We start from the raw sequence: 21,967 nt of genomic DNA, 5'->3' as shown, positions 1-21,967 counted from the left end.
TCATTGATTTCTAACTTTATTGGCAATAGTCCACCCAGACTTGCATAGATCTTCTGATTTTCTTTTCCTATCTTCATTGCATTTTGCTCTCCCCATTATTTCATACAGTTTCCTTGATTTTAAAGCAAGGTTTACACGCTACGATAAATTGTAGCGATTTATTGTAATGAAAAGGTTGTTACAATTTGTCATTGTGTGTAAACAGGAGATCGTAGCGATAAATCGCTACGATCTCCTGTTTACACGCAATGACAAATTGTAACAATCTTTTCATTACAATAAATCGCTACAATTTATCGTAGCGTGTAAACCTTGCTTAAGTTTGGAAGCCCGCCAAAATATATTCTTTATTTTGTTCAGGTGTCTGTATTTGTGTTTCACAGTTATCTGCATCACAGTCAAATTCTTGTACTAAATATATGAAAAATATATATACATATCTTTTGTTTCAGGATGTTTTTCTTCTTCATACACCAGGAGGTGGAGGTTATGGAATGGTACATGATGCTCCATATGAACTATGCATTGAGTCACCCAATAAGAGACAGAAACACATAGAAAGAGGAAGTGTATATGATTTCAATAAAGCTCAAGAAAGTGTATAGATTTACTGAGGAAATAGTGAATATGATTTACCATAAACATGTGTTAATGTGTAGGGATCATGGTGCATTTCACTATGGCTCCAAATCATAAAGACTTCTGATGGCAGAACATCAAAGAAGAGGAAAGCAATCACCATGGAAGATGCTTACTTAAGTTGGTGCCAACCTGTGCCAAAAATCAGTTTAGAACATGCTGTAATAATTGAACTCTGTATTTATGGAAATACAATGTAGTTTTTGTCACCAGGGTGATGCATCATTAGAGATACTTGCACACACTGGCAGCATTGTGGCACTAACCTATTGATATCAACATTCCCAAGGGGGATTACATTGACATTATTCAGCTTTTTTATTATTTGTCAAGGCTTTGGCTGCTATGTGACAAATAATATATATGTTTATATATGTATACATATATATATATATATATATATATATATATATATATGCATATATATATATATATGTATATATGCATATATATATATATATATATTGCAGAAATCATGGGGAACTCAAAAGAGTGATACACTAAACTTTTTCATCTATTAAGACATCTTTAAAGTATACAGGAAAATCAGAAAAGGTAATATATACAAAGAAATAAGAAAGAAACTGGGAAAAGTCACATCACCAGTTATACACTCTGCGGAATGCTGTTACACAAATGAAAATACAAATAAATATATACTTCTACCAAAATGTACATAAATTCATACAAAATTACACATATACCAATATGAATAAAGAGTGAATAAATGAATAGATGGATTACAAGTTTTATGGACAACAATTGGTCACAGAACAATCCACTCCATGGGGGCTGTTACACAAATAAAATACATATAAGAATACACAAATTTTTGTGATAAGGCAGATATGTGAGAAAGCATTAGGAAAAGGTAAAGTTGTTTTTTGGGCCTTTATGGGTTTGGAAAAAGCTTATGACATGCTAGACAGGAAGGCTGTGTGGGAGGTATTGCAGATATATGGGATAGGAAGAAAGCTGTTAACCTCTTCAATATGAGTCAAATTCTTTTGCGCAACATCAGATGCCTGAGGTATGATCATTGATGCATCACAATACTCATGTTATAAAATATAAAGTCACTATTGAATTACTCATTCTCCTTCACTGAGCAATAATAAACACAGAAAAAGCAATTAAGCCAGTTCACACAATTCAGGGATCACTTGGCTACATACATACATACATATACCAAGGCTTTTTCCCCCTTCCAAGGGAGGTAGCCAAAAAGGGAAAGGCATAAAAACACTCCCACCCATTTCATCCCTAAATACACTCCACACCCCTCCCACCCTTCCTCTCATCTGAGCACCTCCTGGATGACGGGTCATCCCTGCACCCTGCCCACCGCCCTGGGTCAGAAGCAGTGTCGCAAGACACAGTACATCCACAGCGAGGCCGCTTCATTTAATCGGCGACCCCCCCTCTCCGTCCCCCTTTGCATATACGGCGAGGACGGGGAGAAATCCCTTCGGGCTGCGTCAAAATTTACTCACACATACTACCCCACCCCCCACTTCCCCGCCCATTCCTCCTCATGCAGTCACAACATCATCCATATACAACCATTCTCCACTCACCTCTGTCTTCCGTCCTCTCCCTTCCTTCCTCAACAGACATTCCCCTCTTCCCCAAAGCCCCCTTCACCCCATCCATCCACCTCATCCTAGGACGTCCCCTCATGTTCACTCCCTCCACATCTGCCTTCCATACCTCTTTTACTAGTCTTTCTTCACTCATTCTTTCCATGTGTCCAAACCATCCTAATATTCTTTCATCAACCCTATCTCCCAAATCCTTTTTCACCCCTGTTCTCCTCCTCACCTCCTCATTTCTCACTCTATCTAGCCTAGTAACCCCCACCATACTTCTCAGACACCTCATCTCAAACACATTCAAACTCCTTCTCTCTTCTTCTCTTATGTTCCACGTTTCTGCCCCATACAGTGCTGTTGGCACAATCACTCCTTCATACAGTCTCCTCTTCGCATCCATTCCCAAATGTCTATTCCTCATTACACTCTTTAAACCACCAAGGCATTTACTCGCTTCTCTCAATCTACATTCTACCTCCACCTTCACTCCACCTTTTCCTGCTACACTTGCACCCAAGTATCTAAAACTATCCACTTCCTCCAGTCGCTCTCCCTTAATGTTCACTTCCAGTCTACTGCCACTTTCACCCCTTGTACATCTCATCACCTTACTTTTACCCACATTTATCTTTAGCTTTCTTCTATCACATACTCTCCCAAACTCTGCCACCAGCTTCCTCAATCCCTCCTCTGACCCTGCCACAAGTGCAGTGTCGTCCGCAAACAACAGCTGGCTCACCTCCCACTTTTCTCCATTTTCTTTAACCATCTCCAATCCCTGACTCACTACCCTAGCATTCACCTCTCGCACCACCCCATCCATGTATAAGTTGAACAGCCAGGGCAACATAACGCATCCTTGACGAAGTCCCACCTTTACTTCAAACCACTCACTCTCTCCATTTCTAATCCTAACACATGCTCTACTACTCTCATAAAAACTCTTGACAGCTCCCAAAAGCTTTCCTCCTATCCCATAAATCTGCATAACCTCCCACAGTGCCTTTCTGTCTACCCTATCATAAGCCTTTTCCAGATCCATGAAAGCCCAAAAAACATCCTTCCCCTTTCCTATAGCTTTCTCACATATCTGTCTTACCACAAAGATCTGATCTACACAACCTCTACCCGTCCTAAATCCACACTGTTCCTCACCAATTACTCCCTCTGTTCCTCTCCTAATCCTCTCAATTAAGATCCTCCCATAAGCCTTCCCTACTACACTCAACAGGCTAATCCCTCTGAAACTACTACATTCACACTTGTCCCCTTTTCCCTTGTAAAGAGGAACTATACAGGCACTACTCCAGTCCTCCGGTACTCTACCCTCTCTCCAGCAAACATTAAATATCCTACAAAATAAATATAATCAAAAAGCTAACACTGACATCCTTATATACCCATTCATGCCTCGTGACACCTACATAGGCGTCATTGTGTGGAAGAGGTTAAGAGCAGTCAAGAGCTTTTACAAGAGTAGTAGAGCCTATGGTAGAATATGAAATAGAGCGAGCGGTGAAAAGTTAAGGTGGGACTTCGCCAGGGATGTGTTATGTTGCCATGGCTGTTCAATTTATACATGCAGTGGTGTGAGAGGTAAATGCAAGTGTAATGGGCCAGGGATTAGAGATGTTAAAGAAAATGGGAGATAAACCAGTTGTTTACAGACAACATTGCACTTGTAGCAAAATTAGAGGAGGGTCAAAGAAGTTTGGGAAGGTGTGCAAAAAAAGAAAGTTGTGGGTAAAAGTAAGGTGGTGAGATGTCCAAGGGGAGAAGATGGCAACAAATTAGAAGTAGATATTAAGTGAGAGAGGCTGGAAGAAGGGGTTAGCTTTAGATACTTGGGTGTGAATGTGGCAGGAAAGGGAGGAGTGGAGGTGTAGGTAGAATGGAGATTGAGAGAAGCAAGTAAATGCCTTGGTGGATTAAAAAGTGTTATGAGAAATAGGCATTTGGTAATGGATGCTAAGAGAAGATTGTATGAAGGGGTGATTGTGCTGACAGCATTGTATGGGGCAGAAACATGGAACATAAGAGAGGAAGAATTTAAATGTATTTGAGATGAAATGCATGAAAAGTATGGTAGGGATTACAAGGCTGGATAGAGTGAGAAACAAGAAGGTGAGAAGAAGAGAGGGGTTGGAAAAGGAGTTGGGAGATAGGATTGATGAAATAGTATTGGAATGGTTTGGACAAATGGAAAGAATGCGTGAAGAGAGATTAGTAAAAGAAGTATGGAAGGAAGAGGTGGGTGGAGTAAACATGTGGGTGCAGCCAAGGAGGAGATGGATGGATGGGTTAAAAGGGGCATTGGGAAAGAAAGGGGATGTCTGATGAGGAAGGATGGGAGAAGACAGAAGATAGGGGTGAGTGGAGAATGGTTGTGATGCATGGAAGGGAGTGGGTGGGGGGTTGAGGGAGTGTGTGTGAATGATTTTTGACACAGCCCAAAGGGATTTCTCCCCATCTCTTTTTCTGCGTGAGGGGACAGAGAGGGGGTTTGCCAATTTAATGAAGCAGCCTTGCTGTGGATGTGCTGTGTCTTGCTACATTGCTTCTGACCCAGGGCAGTGGGCAAGATGCAGGAATGGTGTCATGTGGAGTGTCTGATGAAGGTAAGAACATTTATAGTGGATTGGCTAGTGAGGTTCTTTAATGTGTGCATAGGAGAGGGGAATGTGCCAGAGGACTGAAAGAGTGCATATATAGTTCCACTTTTTAAAGGAAAAAGGTACAAATATGAGTGTAGTAAACTTATAGGGATCAGTGTTTAAATGTTGTTGGTAAGGCATCTGGGAAGGAATGACTGGGGAAGAACAGTGTAGGTTTAGAAGAGGATGTGTGGATCAGATTTTCATAGGCAGATATGCAAGAAGTTTTTGACAAAAGTTAAGGAGGACTTGGAGTTTTATGGATTTGTAGAATGCATATGACAGGGTCAACAGCAAGGCATTGTTGCAGGTGCAGATGTATAGGATTGGAGGAAGGTTGAGGGTAGTGAAATTTTTTTTGTATGAATGATATAGCTTGAGTTTGGGTAGAAATTTGAAAGATTTATTGAAAACTTGCTCACCTTTGTACTAAGAGATTTTGATGTACAGTTATTCAGCTATAGAATAAGAAGTGTTTGAATAAGTTGCTGTTATGGTAGTGTTCCTTTGAGGTACCTCAAATTATATACTTTTTTGATAGGATGCCTTGAATACACATTGCTGATAAATATTAACAATGTACAAAGAAAAAACATAGTTCTATAAAAGAAAAAAGATTAACAACACTGTCACAGTGGCTACTGTTGGTGTCAAGAGGAAACAGTCTTCATATGAATGCTGCTTTCAAACTTCATGTAAATTTTGCCATGTTTGAGTTACAAACAACAGTTTATTATATTCCATGTAAATATTATTTGTTATAGATAACATTGCATCTCATGAACCATTAAACTTCATTTTGTATATGTTGCTAAATGATATTGAGAAATGTAACTTTCAGATGTGATGATCAACATAGTCAAAGGGCTTTTGGTGCCACCATTATGAATAAAATCCTACACATACCAGTGTAAGGAAAAGATTATTAGCAAAGTTTGTCTTTTAATGATGCCAACCCCTATCATACTTTTCAGGCATTTCATCTCAAACATATTAAACTCTTGCCCTCTTATGTTCCATGTTTCTGCCCCATAAAGTGCTGTCAGCACAACCACTCCTTCATATACCTAATGTCCTCTTAGCATCCATTCCCAAATGTCTATTTCTCATTACACTTTTTAATCCCCCAAGGCATTTATTTGCTTCTCCCAATCTACAATCTACCTCCACTCCTCCCTTTCCTGCCACATTCACACCAAAGTATCTAAAGCTATCCACTTCTCTCTCCTTTAATACTTCCAATTTGGTACCATCCTCTCCCCGTGTACATATCATCACATTACTTTTATCCTGTCATAAGCCTTTTCCAAATCCACAAAGGCCCAAAAAACATCCTTACCTTTGCATTCTCACATATCCGTCTTACCACAAAAATCTGATCCATGCAACCTCTATACCTGTCCAAAACCCACACTGTTCCTCACCAATTACTCCCTCTGTTCCTCTCCTAATCTCCTCAATCAAAACCTTCCCATAAGCCTTCCCAGCTACACTCAACAAACTGATCCCTCTGAAACTACTATGCTCACACTTGTCCCCTTGTAAAGCAGAACTATACAGGCACTTCTCCAGTATTCTAGCCCCCTTTTAGACAAACATTAAACAACCTCACCAGTCAGTCCACCATCACTGTACATCCTTTTTTTAGACATTACATATGATACTTATCCAACCCAGGTGCATTACCTGCTTTCATCATTTTGATAACTGCTTTCACCTCATCTTTCCTTATTTCCTCTGCATTTTCTTTATTCATAACAGTCATTTTCATAGTACTTCCCACTACAACTATCCTTCCCTCCCTATCCTCCTTCACATTATTATCTCTCCATCTGCACCTTTTACCTTATCTTCTCTAGTTGTCTCGCCTCCTCTTCCTCTCTTAATTTCCTCCCATAACATATTTTTTATTACTTTATTTTTTTTTAATTACTCTTAGTATATTTCACATCTGCTTTCCTCTTTGCCTCCTTTACTTTATGGTTTACTTCTCTTCTCTTTTCTTTGTACCTCTCATATTTTGTAACCAATCTGTGGATGCTCATTTCATCTTTTCTACATTCTTTTTTGCTTTATCATCCCACCATTAACAACCCTTCCTTCTATTTCGTCCCATCCTCCTTGTTCCACACTCCATCTTTGCATACCTTGTCACTCCCTCCTTGAAACATCCCCATTCCTCCTCCACTCCTAATTCTACTCTATCTTTCACTCCCTCTCAGCTTCATGTACTCCTTCTCCTTTTCTTTCTCATTTAAACAGTTTACTATACACACCTCCCTACCTTCTGTCCTTTTCCTCTATCATCATAAAATGCACATGTTGAGCAACCATGGTGACATTACACAACCCTAGTGCGGCCCCACCTTCATTTCAAACTATCCTCCAACTTCCTTTCCTACCCTAACACAAGATCTATTATTTATGTTAAACCTTTTGACCACCCTGAACATCCAACCCCCTATACCATACATCTACATACATAAACTGGAGGTCATGAAGAGGAAAACTATGCTGATTCCTTGTATGAGAAATTGATCTTTTGAAGAAAGACTGAACAAAATGAAACTGACCACACTGGAAGAGAGACATGTGTGGGGGGAGATTTGATCATGATGTACATGGGAGTGAGAAGTTTCATAAAAAAGATCTTGCCAAGGGATGACAGAAAGACATGGTTACAAAATAAAGAAAACAACATGTAGCTGAGACAAATAAAGTTTTCAGTATAGGTGTTTGGAGCCTTGGAATGGTTTGTGTTAAACCTATGTTGAACAAATCTAGATACACTAAGCTTTTCTATCATCTGGCAAGCGAGTGATGCCTGCCGACCAGACGGTCATGAAGTCGATAAGTTGCAAGTCACATAGGTCGTAAGTTGACTGCCTGTATAATAAAGGTTTCTCTATGAATAGAGATTTCCTCTATCACAGACAAAATTATGTGTGTTTCTGGTCTGTAGGGATGCCCCATATAGACCTTAAAGTATCAGCTGCATACTAATGAGCAGCTTTTAACCACACAAAAACATGCAGCCAATACAAAAAAAAAAATAATAATAATAATAATGAATAAAATAAAGAAGGCAAAGAGGAGAGCAGATGTACAATGGGGTAGGAATATGGCAGAAACTTTTGAAAATTATATGAAGATGTTTTGGAAGGAAGTAAAGAGAGGAAGGGGAGGTAAGTTAAGGAGAGAGGAAAATGTAAGAGGTGCAGATAGACAGATTAATGGAAGTGAAGGTGGTATGAGGAAGATGGGTAAATTGTTTTAAAGAGCTTTTGAATGAGGGGGATAGGGATTGATTGACTGCGGCACTGGGAGGAGCTAAGAAAATTATGGTGATGGGAGAGGAAAATGAAAATTATGAGAGCTGGTAAGGTATTTGGGATGGATGGTGTCATGCGGAGTGCCTGGAAAAGGTTGGTACAGTAATAGTAGACTGGCTAGTGAGGTTTAATGTGTCTGGGAGGGGAGAGTGCCAGAGGACTGGAGAAGTGCCTGTCCTCTTTACAAAGAAAGAGGACAAATGTGGTTGTATTACTTTCAGAGGGATCAGTTTGTTGAGTGTAGTTGGGAAGGCTTATGGGAGGGTTTTAATTGAGAGGATTAGGAGAGGAACAGAGGGAGTAATTGAAGAGCAGTGTAGGTCTAGAAAAGGTAGAGGATGTGTGGATCAGATTTTTTTGGCAAGGCAGATTTGTGAGAAGGCTTTGGCAAAATGTAAGGACGTTTTTTGGACCCTTATGGATTTGGAGAAGGTTTATGACAGAGTAGATAGGAAGGCACTGTGGGAGGTATTGCAGACATATGATTGGGGGAAAGCTGTTTAGGGCATTCAATAGTATTTAGGAATGTAGTAGAGCCTGTGTTAGAATTGTAGAGACAGCAAGTGATTTGAGGTAAATGTGGGGCTCCATCATGGCTGTGCCATTTCACCATGGCTGTTCAATGTGTGCATGGATGGGGTGGTACAGGAAGTAAATGCAAGGGTAATGTGCAAGGGATTGAAGATGGTTAAATGTAATGGAGATAAATGGGAGGTGAGCCAGTTGTTTATGCAGATAACACTGCTTGTGGAAGCATCAGAGGAGGAATCAAGGCAGCAACGGACTTTGGGAAAATATGCAATAGGAGAAAGTTGAATGTATGAAGCTGAATATCAAGTAATGTCTTGGGGGATTAAAAAGTGTTATGAGAAATAGGCACCTGGGAATCAATGAAAATAGAAGATTGTATGAATGGGTGATTGTCTTGATGACACTGCATGAGGCAGAGTTGTAATTTATGAAAGGCAGAAAGGAAGTTTAAATGTGTTTAAGATAGTGTCTTAGAAGTATGGTAGGGGTTACAAGGTTGAATAGTGAGAAATGAGGAGGAGGGGAAAGGTGGGAAAGGAGCAGGCAGGTAGGGCTGATGAAAAAGTATTGGGATGGTTTAAACACGTGGGAAGAATGAGAGAAGAAAAATGGAGTGAACTTAAGGAGACAGTTGAGGATGATATGGATGGATGGGATTAAAGGGGGAATGCCTCTAGGGAGGCAGAGAAATGTAAGTGCAAAATTAGCATTCTTTGCCTTTCCAACAGAATGACCTGCTTCATTGCTTACAGTATTTACCTAATTGGAGTATACAGGAAAGGAGTAATGTTTATGAGGTCCTGTTTACTAACTTTTAATTTATCATACCTAGCTTCAAATTTATGTATGGTTCCAACTTGTGTATCCTTAATTTGCAATCATTATATTAAGATTTGAATCCATGCATTGTTTTATGTGCCAGGACATGTGTAACATATTGTTCACACTTACCAAGGCATTCAATGTTGAGAGGGAGAGAGAAAAAAAAATCTTGACATCAATCTAATACATAATGTCAGTGGGAGATTGGTTTCATTCAACAACTTCCAAAACTATGTAGGAGAGACATACAAACTCTGCAATATTTTTTTTATTAATATAAATATATACATACATATATATATTATACATATATGTACATGCCAAAGGCCCTTCCCACATCTTAATGAGGTTGGTTGAGTCAGAGCTTATATCCACTTCATATGCAATAAAAAATCCTTTAACACCCTTCCCATCTCAGTACTTTTAGATGAAGGATGGAATATTAATTTTCCAATTTTATTTTATTTTATTTTTTCTACTGTACAATTAGAAAATAAAATGGGAAAATTCATTTTCAGGCAGCCACAGTGGCAAGGCAAGATGTGAAAAATGGAATAGAATAAATACTACATTGAAAATTAAGAATGAAATAAAATTGAGGTTGCTTGTATATGTGAACACTGCAATTGAGGCCTGAAGATTAAGGTCATGGAACACTGGTGGTGATTCGTAGCCCATGCATATCTTTGATCTCTTCCTTCAGTGTCTGAAATAAAAGAATACACTTCTACACATGATCTTAGAAGCCTATGCATAGAATCAGTTATACATAATTCTATATTTCCTAAAGGAAAAAAAAATCATAATCTTTTCAAGCATGATCAATATCCTTAGAAATGCTTTGTTTGCAGCAAAGGGTATGGGTGATGGAATTAATGCTAAAGTATACTTTGAAGTATGAATGTTTATGTTGTCTGCCCTGTCTACATCTGCATAGCGTCTGCACACATGCATAAATTTTGTTTGATGATGAACTTACCAACTATGCAAGATAAAAGCAATGAGTTTATCAATGAACAAATTTCTAACTTATGTCTGCACCCTGTGATTCACAATGGTCCTGGATCACATGTTGGACTTGTGAATGACAACTTTTACCCTCCTGGATGAGAGATCAGAGCTCATATATGGCCCTGTACAGTGCTTCCTACAATCTCCTCTAAGCATCCATTCCCAAATATCTATTTTTCATAACACTTTTTAATCCCCCAAGGCATTTACTTGCTTTTCTCAACCTACATTCTATCTCCATCCCTCCCTTTCCTACCACATTTGTCCCCAAGTATCTAAAGCTATCCACTTCCTCCAGTGAATAGTATATTGGTACATACATATACCAAAGGCTTTTTCCCCTTACACAGGGGGTAGCCAGAAAGAAAAAGGCATAGAAACCACTCCCACTCATTCCATTTCCTACATATTCCACTCTCCTCCCTCCCTCTCATCTTGGCATTGCCTGGATGACGGGTCATCCCTGCATCCTGTCCACTGCCCTGGGTCAGAAGTAGTGTCGCAAGACACAGCACATCCAGAGCAAGGCCGCTTCATATATTCGGCGCCCTCCCCCCCTTTTATATTGGTAATAAAAAAAAAATAATAATGATAATAAAAACAATAATAATAATAATAATAAAAAAAAAGGAGCAAGATAGGGAAAGATTTTTTGACAAGATTTGGATTACTAAGTAAAAGAAAAGTTCAAAATCATTACAATATTCTATAACTAGAATCATCATCACCTCTGTGATCATCTGATGTTGCTTGATGCGCTTCAATCCCTTGAAGTCTGGAGCTTCCACCCATACCTCATACATTGCCCCACAACCACCTGTAATGAGAAAAAATCAACTCAGTTATGTTAGTACTCCTCATCTGGGGTATTGGCTGCATGTTATTGTGCAGTATTATTTGTGGAATACCATGCAGCCGATACTTGGGGGACTATGGGGCAAAAAAAACCTACATACCTGAGCCATACATCATTCTGTCTATGTTATAGGAAATCTCTTCTCATGAAAAATTACGCTACTTTATTGTACTGTGACTGTCCCTCCATAATGCTGTCCCCATCCCCTCTGTATCCTTACACAAATATTACCCATGGAAAACTACATCAACACACACACAAACATACATCCACATCCCTCTAGGCTACTACCATTATGTGTCCACAGCATGAGAATAGCTAAGAGGCCAGACAACATTTATTCCAACACAAGAGGGCATGGAAAGAAAATCAAGAAAGACAGCTATAGAAGAGATGTGAAAAAGAACAGCTTTCCTCACAGAGTAATAGACAGTTGGAACAAGTTAGATGAGAAAGTGGTGTGTGCAAAAACAATACATGAATTTAAAAATACATACATACATATACCAAGGCTTTTTCCCCCTTCCAAGGGAGGTAGCCAAAAAGGGAAAGGCATAAAAACACTCCCACCCATTTCATCCCTAAATACACTCCACACCCCTCCCACCCTTCCTCTCATCTGAGCACCTCCTGGATGACGGGTCATCCCTGCACCCTGCCCACCGCCCTGGGTCAGAAGCAGTGTCGCAAGACACAGTACATCCACAGCAAGGCCGCTTCATTTAATCGGCGACCCCCCCTCTCCGTCCCCCTTTGCATATAAGGCGAGGACGGGGAGAAATCCCTTCGGACTGCGTCAAAATTTACTCACACATACTACCCCACCCCCTGCCCATTCCTCCTCATGCAGTCACAACATCATCCATATACAACCATTCTCCACTCACCTCTGTCTTCCGTCCTCTCCCTTCCTTCCTCAACAGACATTCCCCTCTTCCCCAAAGCCCCCTTCACCCCATCCATCCACCTCATCCTAGGACGTCCCCTCATGTTCACTCCCTCCACATCTGCCTTCCATACCTCTTTTACTAGTCTTTCTTCACTCATTCTTTCCATGTGTCCAAACCATCCTAATATTCTTTCATCAACCCTATCTCCCAAATCCTTTTTCACCACTGTTCTCCTCCTCACCTCCTCATTTCTCACTCTATCCAGCCTAGTAACCCCCACCATACTTCTCAGACACCTCATCTCAAACACATTCAAACTCCTTCTCTCTTCTTCTCTTATGTTCCACGTTTCTGCCCCATACAGTGCTGTTGGCACAATCACTCCTTCATACAGTCTCCTCTTCGCATCCATTCCCAAATGTCTATTCCTCATTACACTCTTTAATCCACCAAGGCATTTACTCGCTTCTCTCAATCTACATTCTACCTCCACCTTCACTCCACCTTTTCCTGCTACATTTGCACCCAAGTATCTAAAACTATCCACTTCCTCCAGTCACTCTCCCTTAATGTTCACTTCCAGTCTACTGCCACTTTCACCCCTTGTACATCTCATCACCTTACTTTTACCCACATTTATCTTCAGCTTTCTTCTATCACATACTCTCCCAAACTCTGCCACCAGCTTCCTCAATCCCTCCTCTGACCCTGCCACAAGCGCAGTGTCGTCCGCAAACAACAACTGGCTCACCTCCCACTTTTCTCCATTTTCTTTAACCATCTCCAATCCCTGACTCACTACCCTAGCATTCACCTCTCGCACCACCCCATCCATGTATAAGTTGAACAGCCAGGGCGACATAACGCATCCTTGACGAAGTCCCACCTTTACTTCAAACCACTCACTCTCTTCATTTCTAATCCTAACACATGCTCTACTACTCTCATAAAAACTCTTGACAGCTCCCAGAAGCTTTCCTCCTATCCCATAAATCTGCATAACCTCCCACAGTGCCTTTCTGTCTACCCTATCATAAGCCTTTTCCAGATCCATAAAAGCCCAAAAAACATCCTTCCCCTTTCCTATAGCTTTCTCACATATCTGTCTTACCACAAAGATCTGATCTACACAACCTCTACCCGTCCTAAATCCACACTGTTCCTCACCAATTACTCCTTCTGTTCCTCTCCTAATCCTCTCAATTAAGATCCTCCCATAAGCCTTCACTACTACACTCAACAGGCTAATCCCTCTGAAACTACTACATTCACACTTGTCCCCTTTTCCCTTGTAAAGAGGAACTATACAGGCACTTCTCCAGTCCTCCGGTACTCTACCCTCTCTCCAGCAAACATTAAATAACCTCACCAACCAGTCCACCATCACTGAACCTCCCTTTTTCAGACATTCTGCATGGCATCCATCCAGACCAGGTGCCTTACCTGCTTTCATCATCTTTACAACTGCCTTCACCTCATCCTTCCTTATTTCTCCTCACTCATCACTCTCATTTTCTTCGCATTTCTCACTGCAGCTATCTTTCCTTCCCTATCCTCCTTCACATTCAGCAACTCCCTAAAATATTCTGCCCATCTTCCCCTCACTGCCATCTCTTCCATTATCATCTCTCCATCTGTACCTTTTACCTTTTCTTCCCTACTTGATTCACCTCCTCTTCCTCTCTTAATTTCTTTCCAAAACATCTTTTTATTACTTTCAAAATTTTCTGTCATACTCTTACCCCATTTCACATCTGCTCTCCTCTTTGCCTCCTTTACCTTTTGCTTTACTTCTCTTTTCTTTTCTTTGTACGTCTCATATGACTCCCCCGTCCTCTTTTGTAACCAATCTGTGAATGCTTGCTTCTTCTCTTCTACAACCTTCTTTGTTTCCTCATCCCACCATTCACTACCCTTTCTTCTATTTCCCCCTGTCCTTCTTGTTCCACACACCATCCTTGCACACTTTAAGACTCCCTCCTTGAACCATCCCCATTCCTCCTCCACACCCATCTCTGATCTATCCTTTACTCCCTCCCACTCCTCCTTCAGCTTCTTTTTGTACTCCTTCTCCTTTTCCTTTTCATTCAAGGAGTTCACTCTAAGAACCTCCCTACCTTTTGTCCCTTTCCTCTTTCTCCATCTATCCTCCACTCTCAGCTTACCTTCCACCAAAAAATGATCTGATATTCCCCCACCCTCTCCCCTTAGCTTAGTTTAGATAAAATGAGATATGAAGACGGGACACCACGAGCATAGCTCCCCTTCCCGTAAAATACAACTAGGTAAACTAGGTAAATACATGTTATACCCCAGACCCAAATAAATATGGACACAAATCAATTCACAGGAAACAACTAAATAATAGAACCAGTAATATATTATACCATGTCCAAATGTCTAACTTCCCTGTTTTGTAAAATTAATGTAAATGATTGTTAAGGCTGTCAACCCCCTCAGCAGACAGCTGAGTCAGCATATCATCTGGTATAAAAACCAGAACTGAGTGAGGGGACAGGCAGTCAACAGGTGAACATAGATCCACTAGGATCTACATAGTGTATCTTATTGAATATACATCCAAAGGCAAAGTGAAGTGTTTGACTTACCAAAAAGACTTACTAAAGATGAGATACATGCCACCTATGGATTCAGTGGTGGTAGCGGAAGCCACTACGTCTTCTTAGCAACGGGAGTTAATTTTTTCTCGTGTATGGAGATTAACCCACAAGTGACTACATGTACTCTTACCCATATGAAAGAAATATTCATAGTGGGCACCCACATGGAATATTACTAGTTCACTCAAGTGCATAGAGTTGAAAAGAAAGAAGAAAAGCAACAAAGATCATCATCTGTAACAGTAATCACCTGAATTGGCAAATATCCATCTGATGGTGCCTTTAAAAGGCTAAATCTAGGAGTATCAGTTGACACATGGGTAAGAGAGAACAGGTAACAGATTGATGACATATCACCTCAACAATGGAAGAAGAAAGAAAGAAAAAGAAAGAAAAAAAAATTAAGTCCAGGACATGAAAGTAAAGGAATTATCTTTGGAACAAAAAATATTTATTATCTTCACACTCCACCAAATGTAAAACAAACCTGAAATGTCCTGAATTTCAATGGCTGTTGCTTCAGGGAATCTCTCCCTAAGTAGCTGAGCAAGTCGGGCTTCACCACTCACTGCTTTTCCTCCATTGCTTCGTAACCAAACCTGAGAAACAAGTAATACCAACACTGTATTCCTCAGAAAATCAAATAAGGTCAAGAAAATTTATTCCCTTTGCTACAGTGATGTCCTGAAGGTGAATAAAATTCTCTGGCATTTGCCAAAATTTCCATCAATCAATTGACTTAGTTCTCTCTTAATAAGAGACCTGTGGCCCCAAAGTATTCTATGAAAACCCCCAGGGTGGTCTATACATCACTTAAAGTAGAAATTTTATACTACTGTCTACAATATGTTAGTGTTGGCCGGTGAAATTAAGTGTTCCATGTCTTTTTTATAGTATGTGCAACTTGGGCAAATGGTCTGTTTCCAGCCCAATTACTTGTTATTACTGTTTTAGTTCTAAAGTTATGGGAGTGTTCTCTCTTCTAGGCTTGGCCTATGTCTGATCTTGTGTGTCCTAGCATGGAACTGTTTGGTCTCTCATATAATGTAGTGCATGTAATGTTTTAAAATTCAAGTGTAATATGATCATGCTGGGAAAGAGATACATCAGATAAAAAGTGAATTCTTTTAGGAGTAAACAAAGGTCAGTAATACCACCTACAATGTTCTAGATCTACATAAATGACATAATGAACAGCATAACAAGCTACATTTTTATGTTTGCCATGCAATAGAAGAAGACTTAAACTGTTTGGACTGTTGAGGCAGGTCAGTAAGTGCTGGGAATCTGAGAGGAGTGCAGGATTTGAATTCACATTTAAGCAAATGCAATACCAACATACTTGTGATTATGCCACCAGCACAAAAAGCTCAAGAAGACCTCAAGTAAATTACTCAATGGGAAATGAGACAATCACAAAAGCAGAAGAGAAAGACCTGCAGCAGTGGTGTGGCCTCTGTACAAGATAAAGGATGCAAACGAAACTTTGAGAATATGAAGAACAATGACCAAATTTATTCCTAGCCTTGATCAATTGTACAAAGATTAAGAGCACTGGGCCTGCCATCATTGAAACAAGAGAAAGAGTGAAATAATTATAGTGTTCAGTTCACAGGAGACAAAAACGAGATATCTTTTGGTTTGGGATGGGAGGGCATCACGAGGTCATAGGAACAAATTGAAGACCACATGTCTGAAGATATAAAAAACAGTTTTGTACAAAGATGCATTAACTACTGAAAGACTATATGATATAGCCCAAGCTAAGACCAAGTGAATTTAGGTATGATGGCTGGAGAAAAAAAGGGGACCACCACAAGCATAGCTACTTTTTTGTTACAATGTAGGCAAATATGAGTCCAAGATCCTGGTCACTCAGGACCTGGGTAAATAGAAAAACCTAACAAACTGTTAATGGGTAGCAGGACCTGAGAACAGTGGAGTTTGAGTGAGCCTGCTGTACCTAACATGGGATAGCAGTTGGACAGTATGGTTGTTGTTGTTGTCATTCCTTAGATATTCTGGTCAAGCAGTCCCATCTCCCTGAGGAACGCCACAGCTAGGACAGGATTTTCCCACAAATCCTTTATGGAGTGTATATTGTGTTGTTAGTGCATATGATTGTGTACAATGCAGTCTTCCATAATGTGTTGCATGGTATGGGGTGAAATGTTGCATTCTAGATAGTTGTCTGTAATGCAGTCGTCCAGTCTCTTCTGATAACTTATTGCTGGATGGTGGCCACACTCCAGTCTGGCCAGGTGGACCCTGTCCTCTCAGGGGAGAGAGGATTCAAAGGGATGGATATTAGGGGGTCTGGCATGCAGCTATGTGTTGTATTTCAGGCTGTTGATGGAACAATAAGCAATATGATTATGGATATGCTTCTGGAGCCAAGTGTCTGGTGGTTGTGGAGGAAGAGCAGGGTATTTGTGTGTGGTATAGGTGCTTGGATATTGTTTTGAAGTTTTTTTGGTTTGTGTGGATGTTCTACCATGTAGTGTAGTAGGTGGGCTGTGTTTGTGGAGGCTGCAGAAGTATTTACCTAGTTGTATCTTACAGGAAGGGGAGCTATGCTCATGGTGTCCCGTCTTTGTATCTCACAATGTCTAGTTTGCTCTTAAATTCATGTATACTTTTTGCACATACTATTGTTTCATCCAGTTTGTTCCAGACATCCACTGTTCTGTGTGGAGAATGTTTTTTTTTCAGGTTTCTCTTATAACTGTCCTTTTTTAATTTTTTTCATGTCCCCTAGTATTTCTCTTATACCAATTTAGTAGGTCCTCTCTATCAAGGACTTCCATGTCTTTCATGATTCTGTAGATGGTTAGCAAGTCCCCTCTTTCTCTTCTTTGTTCCAAAGTCGGTAAATTCAGTTTTGACAATCTATCCTCATATGACATGTTTGAAAGTGTTGGGGCCATATTCATAGTTGCTCTCTGGATTGTTTCAATCTTCTTTGTAGTTTTTTTGGTACTAGGTGACCATAGTGTTACAGCATACTCCAATCGAGGCCTTATTAGTGTGACTAGTATTTTTCTTACCATTTTTTTGTCCAAGTAAGTTTAATGAATGCCTCATATCTTCTAACATTTTTGAATGCTCGCCCTCTTTCTAAGAGCCCATTTTTGGAGGCACATAAATCACTACAAACTTTCTAATTTTCATGTCGTTATCTTCAACTTTTATCACGAGAACATGTGGGAAAGACCAAGAATGAGATCAGTGGACAGAGTGAGGGGGGCACTGGATGTTAGAGGAATGTCTGTCCAGGAAAGGAAAGGTCAGAAGTTAGGTATGGATGGAGAGTGGCTATAAATGGATAAAAAAAATTATGCAGCCGAAAGGGATTTCTTCTATGTATTTCTTGAGTGGATGAGGAGGGGAGGAGGGGTTGCCATATAATGACACAGTGAGGTTAAGCCAGTTATATTCATCAGGCCAGGCTATGGAGGTGCTGTATTTTGCTGCATCCCCTCTGACCTGAGCAAGTACAGCAGGGGACAGGAATGAACCTTCTTCCACAAGGAGTTAAGATGGGAAAGACAAAAAATGGGCTTTTTAGATGAGTGTGGAATGGATGTAGGTTTGTATAGTTTGCTTTGGCCACCCCTTTAAAAGGGGAAAAAGGCTTTTTGATATATGTATATGTAACTATGGCCCCCTTATATAGAAAAAAAAATCTTTTGGTATATGTCTGTAAAACATATACACAATAGGTGACCTTCCTTAGGTGGGTTATTTCCTTAGCATGTCATTACAGCAACTGGGTTAATCCCCATTTCATGACATCTTTACAAAGCTTATTCAGGCTAAAGCTGGAGAATTCTATTCAGCTCAGGAAGGGGTCCCATCCTAAAAGGGTTAAAAATCAATTATGAACATTCTGAATAAAACTATTTCAATTTAAACAATTTGGAAAAATTTTACTTACACTTGAACTACTTGATATAGTCGATTTTGTGATTCTTCTTAGAACATTAAACATATTCTCTGTATGTTGTTGCTTCAGCAGCACAGTTTGAAAGATTCCACAATGTGTATTAAGTGTCAAATAATGGCACTGTTATTTCTAGTAAGTTGCTGCTGTTTTGATTTGCTGTAAAAAAAAATTTTTTATGAGACACCATTACAGCTGTAAAAAATGTTTCCCAGTCAAAAAAAATATGCATGCACCCATTGACTTGCAATTACTCCAAATATAATAGAATAAAACATTTTATTATGCCACTATGAACAACAGTTTTTTATTTCAAATTTCTAAGGAAGAAAGATCCACAGCCAGAAAGATTGAATCTATAAACAAGAAGCTGACTCAGACTCAAGCAACAGTAAGTTTAATTTAGCATGCATGATCCATCCACAAGTTCTTCCTAAGGATGGAGACCAAACCAGTGTATTGTAGGCACTAATAATTTTATCCTTCAAAGTTGTAGTTTTGTTTAAGTACAATGGCAAGCCACGAAACTGATTCCAAATATAAAAAATAAATCATATGAAAAGTGACTAAAACATATGAATCTGTTTTCCCTAAAAAAACGTAGACTCAGAGGTGACTTGATAGAGGTCTTTAAGATTCTAAAGGGGACTGGACATCAAAAATTACAAAATTTTTACAATGAATGCGAATCCAACAAGAAGAGTCTCAAATGGTCAGGAAATAGATTTAATTTGGAAGTGGGTAGAAAGAACTTTGCCAACCATGTAGCTAATGAATGAAATAGACTTCCTGCAGAGGTAGTGCAATGTAGTTCAGTTCAAAGCTTTAAGATTCATTTAGATAAACATCTAAGCAAGATGCTGTAATGACTGCCATTTATTTTATATTATTTGTTTATGTTTGTAATTATTTGTCTGTTTATTATTTGCTTGATTTTCATTTATCATCATTTATCTGTCAATTTGTTATTATTTACTATTTACCTGTTTGTTTATTATTTAACTATACCTATCAATTTATTTATTATTTATATTATTATTTTTTTTTATTTATCATACATACATACATATACCAAGGCTTTTTCCCCCTTACAAGGGAGGTAGCCAAAAAGGAAAAGGCATGAAATCATTCCCTCCCATTCCATCCCTGAATACACTCCACACCCTTCCACCCTCCCTCTTATCTTAGCACCTCCTGGATGACGGGTCATCCCTGCACCTTGTCCACTGCCCTGGGTCAGAAGCAGTGTCACAAGACACAGCACATCCACAGCAAGGCCGCTTCATTAAATCGGCGACCCCCCCCTCTCCGTCCCCCCATTGCATAAAAGGAGAGGACGGGGAGAAATCCCTTCAGGCTGCATAAAATTTTGCTCACACATACTACCTCACCCCCCATCCCCCCGCCCATTCCACCTCATACAATCACATCATCATCCATATACAACCATTCTCCATTCACCCCTGTCTTCTGTCCTCTCCTGTCCTTCCTCAACAGACATTCCCCTCTTCCCCCTTCACCCCATCCATCCACCTCATCCTAGGACGTCCCCTCATGTTCACTCCCTCCACATCTGCCTTCCATACCTCTTTTACTAGTCTTTCTTCACTCATTCTTTCCATGTGTCCAAACCATCCTAATATTCTTTCATCAACCCTATCTCCCAGCTCCTTTTCCACCCTTGTTCTCCTCCTCACCTCCTCATTTCTCACTCTATCTAGCCTAGTAACCCCCATCATACTTCTCAGACACCTCATCTCAAACACATTCAAACTCCTCTCTTCTTCTCTTATGTTCCATATTTCTGCCCCATACAGTGCTGTTGGCACAATCACTCCTTCATACAGTCTCCTCTTAGCATCCATTCCCAAATGTCTATTCCTCATTACACTCTTTAATCCACCAAGCCATTTACTCGCTTCTCTCAATCTACATTCTACCTCCACCTTCACTCCACCCTTTCCTGCCACATTTGCACCCAAGTATCTAAAACTATCCACATCCTCCAGTCATTCTCCTTTAATGCTCACTTCCAGTCTACTGCCACTTTCACCCCTTGTACATCTCATCACCTTACTTTTACCCACATTTATCTTTAGCTTTCTTCTATCACATACTCTCCCAAACTCTGCCACCAACTTCCTCAATCCCTCCTCCGATCCTGCCACAAGCGCAGTGTCGTCCGCAAACAACAACTGGCTCACCTCCCACTTTTCTCCATTTTCTTTAACCATCTCCAATCCCTGACCCACTACCCTTGCATTTACCTCTCGCACTACCCCATCCATGTATAAGTTGAACAGCCAGGGTGACATAACGCATCCTTGACGAAGTCCCACCTTTACCTCGAACCACTCACTCTCTCCATTTCCAATCCTGACACAAGCTCTACTACTCTCATAAAAACTCTTGACAGCTCCCAGAAGCTTTCCTCCTATCCCATATATCTGCATAACCTCCCACAGTGCCTTTCTGTCTACCCTATCATAAGCCTTTTCCAGATCCATAAAAGCCCAAATAACATCCTTTCCCTTTCCTATAGCTTTCTCACATATCTGTCTTACCACAAAGATCTGATCTACACAACCTCTACCTGTCCTAAATCCACACTGTTCCTCACCAATTAGTCCTTCTGTTCCTGTTCCTCTCCTGTTCTTTATCATTATCATATATTTTTTTTGCATCCAACCTAGTTATGGACCAAAAGGTCTCCTGTTGGCATGCTCTGCCTTTGATTAAAGGAAAGCAACACATATCCTATAGGGAAAGACTAAGGGCTCTAAACTTATCTTCTGTTTTTGGAAAACTAAGAAATTACCTGAATAAATATTGAAAGATTCATAATAGGTTGCCATCAATTTCTCCTCCTGACTTGTTTACGAGAGCCAGTGATGTTGCCACTAGAGGTCATCAATATATACTATCTATGCAGACATCTTACTTTGATTTAAGAACCATGTTCGTATTAGACACAGCAATGTAACTCACTACCAAATTCTGTTGATTGAGAAACCAATTTGGAGATCTTAACAAGGAAATTAGCTGAATACTTGGGGAGGAAATGTTCCAATACATG

The 21,967-nt window shown here is 40.0% G+C and overlaps 2 protein-coding genes across 5 annotated transcripts in view; one reads left to right on the top strand and one right to left on the bottom strand.

Moving 5' to 3' along the window:
- The window catches only part of LOC143028289 (5-oxoprolinase), a 105,258-nt gene extending 99,440 nt beyond the window's left edge, over positions 1-5,818 (top strand). For both annotated transcript variants that reach the window (XM_076190158.1, XM_076190160.1), the window contains one exon: positions 453-5,818. In XM_076190158.1, coding sequence (XP_076046273.1) covers positions 453-605 — 153 coding nt within the window. In that variant the 3' untranslated portion in view covers positions 606-5,818. The remainder of the gene's footprint in view (positions 1-452) is intronic.
- Positions 5,819-9,825: 4,007 nt separating this feature from the next.
- LOC143028288 (bolA-like protein 3) overlaps positions 9,826-21,967 on the bottom strand; it is a 14,323-nt gene continuing 2,181 nt past the window's right edge. For all 3 annotated transcript variants that reach the window (XM_076190155.1, XM_076190156.1, XM_076190157.1), the window contains exons 2-5: positions 18,886-19,050; positions 15,436-15,547; positions 11,310-11,398; positions 9,826-10,276 (exon numbers count right to left, since the gene is read on the bottom strand). In XM_076190155.1, the coding sequence (XP_076046270.1) occupies positions 10,217-10,276; positions 11,310-11,398; positions 15,436-15,547; positions 18,886-18,939 (315 nt within the window). In that variant the 5' untranslated portion in view covers positions 18,940-19,050 and the 3' untranslated portion in view covers positions 9,826-10,216. The remainder of the gene's footprint in view (positions 10,277-11,309; positions 11,399-15,435; positions 15,548-18,885; positions 19,051-21,967) is intronic.

This window comes from Oratosquilla oratoria, chromosome 9 (assembly GCF_046742065.1).
Source record: "Oratosquilla oratoria isolate Oo_2021 chromosome 9, ASM4674206v1, whole genome shotgun sequence".
Classification (NCBI taxonomy): Eukaryota; Metazoa; Arthropoda; class Malacostraca; order Stomatopoda; family Squillidae; genus Oratosquilla; species Oratosquilla oratoria.
This window is presented reverse-complemented; position numbering and strand designations above follow the sequence as displayed.